Source organism: Orycteropus afer, unplaced genomic scaffold (genome assembly GCF_000298275.1).
Source record: "Orycteropus afer afer isolate SDZICR_OR568_19922 unplaced genomic scaffold, OryAfe1.0 scaffold00854, whole genome shotgun sequence".
In the NCBI taxonomy this organism is placed as follows: Eukaryota; Metazoa; Chordata; class Mammalia; order Tubulidentata; family Orycteropodidae; genus Orycteropus; species Orycteropus afer.
In genome coordinates, this window is record NW_006922441.1 from 453,580 (window position 1) to 455,073 (window position 1,494).

The following is a 1,494-nucleotide window of genomic DNA, read 5'->3' on the forward strand; positions in this document are numbered from 1 at the left end:
ACCCTGCGGAGGGTTCCCCCTGCCCCTGCTGCCCCCAGCCCCACGGGAAGGGACGCTGGCCAGTGCCTACCTCAGTGGCCCAGGGGTTTATGCCCAGCTGCTGGGTCAGAGCCAGGAAGGCAGGCAGCTGCTGGCCATCCAGGAGCAGGTAGACAGGGACCCAGCGGCGCGTGGCGGCGTCCACCAGCTCCAAAAGCAGGTCAGGGTCAGTGAACACATCCATGACAATAGCCACCAGCTAGGGGCGGGAAGGGGGCTGCGGTGGAGCCAGGCTTGGGGGACATCAGAGGGCGGGGCGGGGCAGCAGAGGCCTGGAGGAGTGAGATGCTGGGGGCTGTGAGTTAGAGAGCCTGTCCCTCATGGGATATCCAAGGGGACCCCAGAACTCCTATGGGAGAAGGGACTGCTGTTACAACAGTATTTGTGTGGGAATGAGGGAGACAGAGCCTCCTTTAAGACCAGTTAACCACATTTCCATCAGGTAGATACACTCCTTGGAGAGAACAATCATGGGAGAAAGAAGGGCTGTGTGTGCACAGGGAGACAGCTCAGGGGGCAGGAGTGCACGGAGGGATGGACACAGGGAAGAGGTGACTATGGGGCGGAAGTGGGAGGGGAGCTGTTGCATTGTGGGAAACTGCAGTCAATGTCATGAGACAAAGTGTACAAGAGCTGCTGTATGGAAAGTGAATTTTTGCTATAAACTTTCACCCAAATCATAATAAAAACTAAAAAAAAAAAAAAAAAAAAGACCAGTTAACCAGTTGCCAAGTGGATTCTGACCATGGTGTTCCCAGGTGTGTCCGATTAGAATTGTGCTCTATGGAGCTTTTTAATAGCTAGTTTTTATAGAGGGAGCTCTGGCGGACTAGTGCCTAAGGCATGTGACTGCTAACCAGAGGGCTAGCAGTTCAAACCCACCAGCTACTCCTTGGGAGGAAGGCTGGGCAATCTACTTCCGTAGTGATACTGCCTCGGAAACCCAAGGAGGGGTTGCTGTGAGTAGGATCCAACCCGACGGCAGTGAGTTTTTTTTTTTTTTTTTTGCTTTGGGGGGTTTTATAGATGTAGACTGCCAGACCTGTCTTCCGAAGTGCCACTGGGTAGACTCGAACTGCCAACCCTGTAGTCAGCAGCCGGGTGTATTAACCATTTGGACCACTCAGGGACTCTGTCCCTCAAGACACCCAAGCCTAAGCTGCTGGAAAACTGTCAGCACGCAGCACATGTCTACAGCGAGAACTGTGCTCCCTGAGCTGTGACATGAGTTCAGACGTAAGCGACAGCCGACTCCAGGGGTCAGTGGGCTTCTGTAGGGTGCCCTGGGTCACTGGCTGTCTGATTCCCCAGGAGGCACTGGAGGCTGGGGTGGGAGGGCTGCCTGTGCTGTCACCAAGGAGGACTCTGGGGACTGGGGCTGCTGAGGGCCTGGATCCTGTAAGCAGTGGCGGGGAGGTCCCTGTTGTTGGTGTTGTTACGTGCTGTTGAGTCGGA

At 55.2% G+C, this 1,494-nt stretch overlaps 1 protein-coding gene across 1 annotated transcript in view; it reads right to left on the reverse strand.

Moving 5' to 3' along the window:
• The window catches only part of FAM83E (family with sequence similarity 83 member E), a 21,425-nt gene that overhangs the window by 17,144 nt on the left and 2,787 nt on the right, over window positions 1–1,494 (reverse strand). The window contains exon 2 of the mRNA XM_007958113.1: window positions 18–238. Within this exon, the coding sequence (XP_007956304.1) occupies window positions 18–238 (221 nt within the window). The remainder of the gene's footprint in view (window positions 1–17; window positions 239–1,494) is intronic.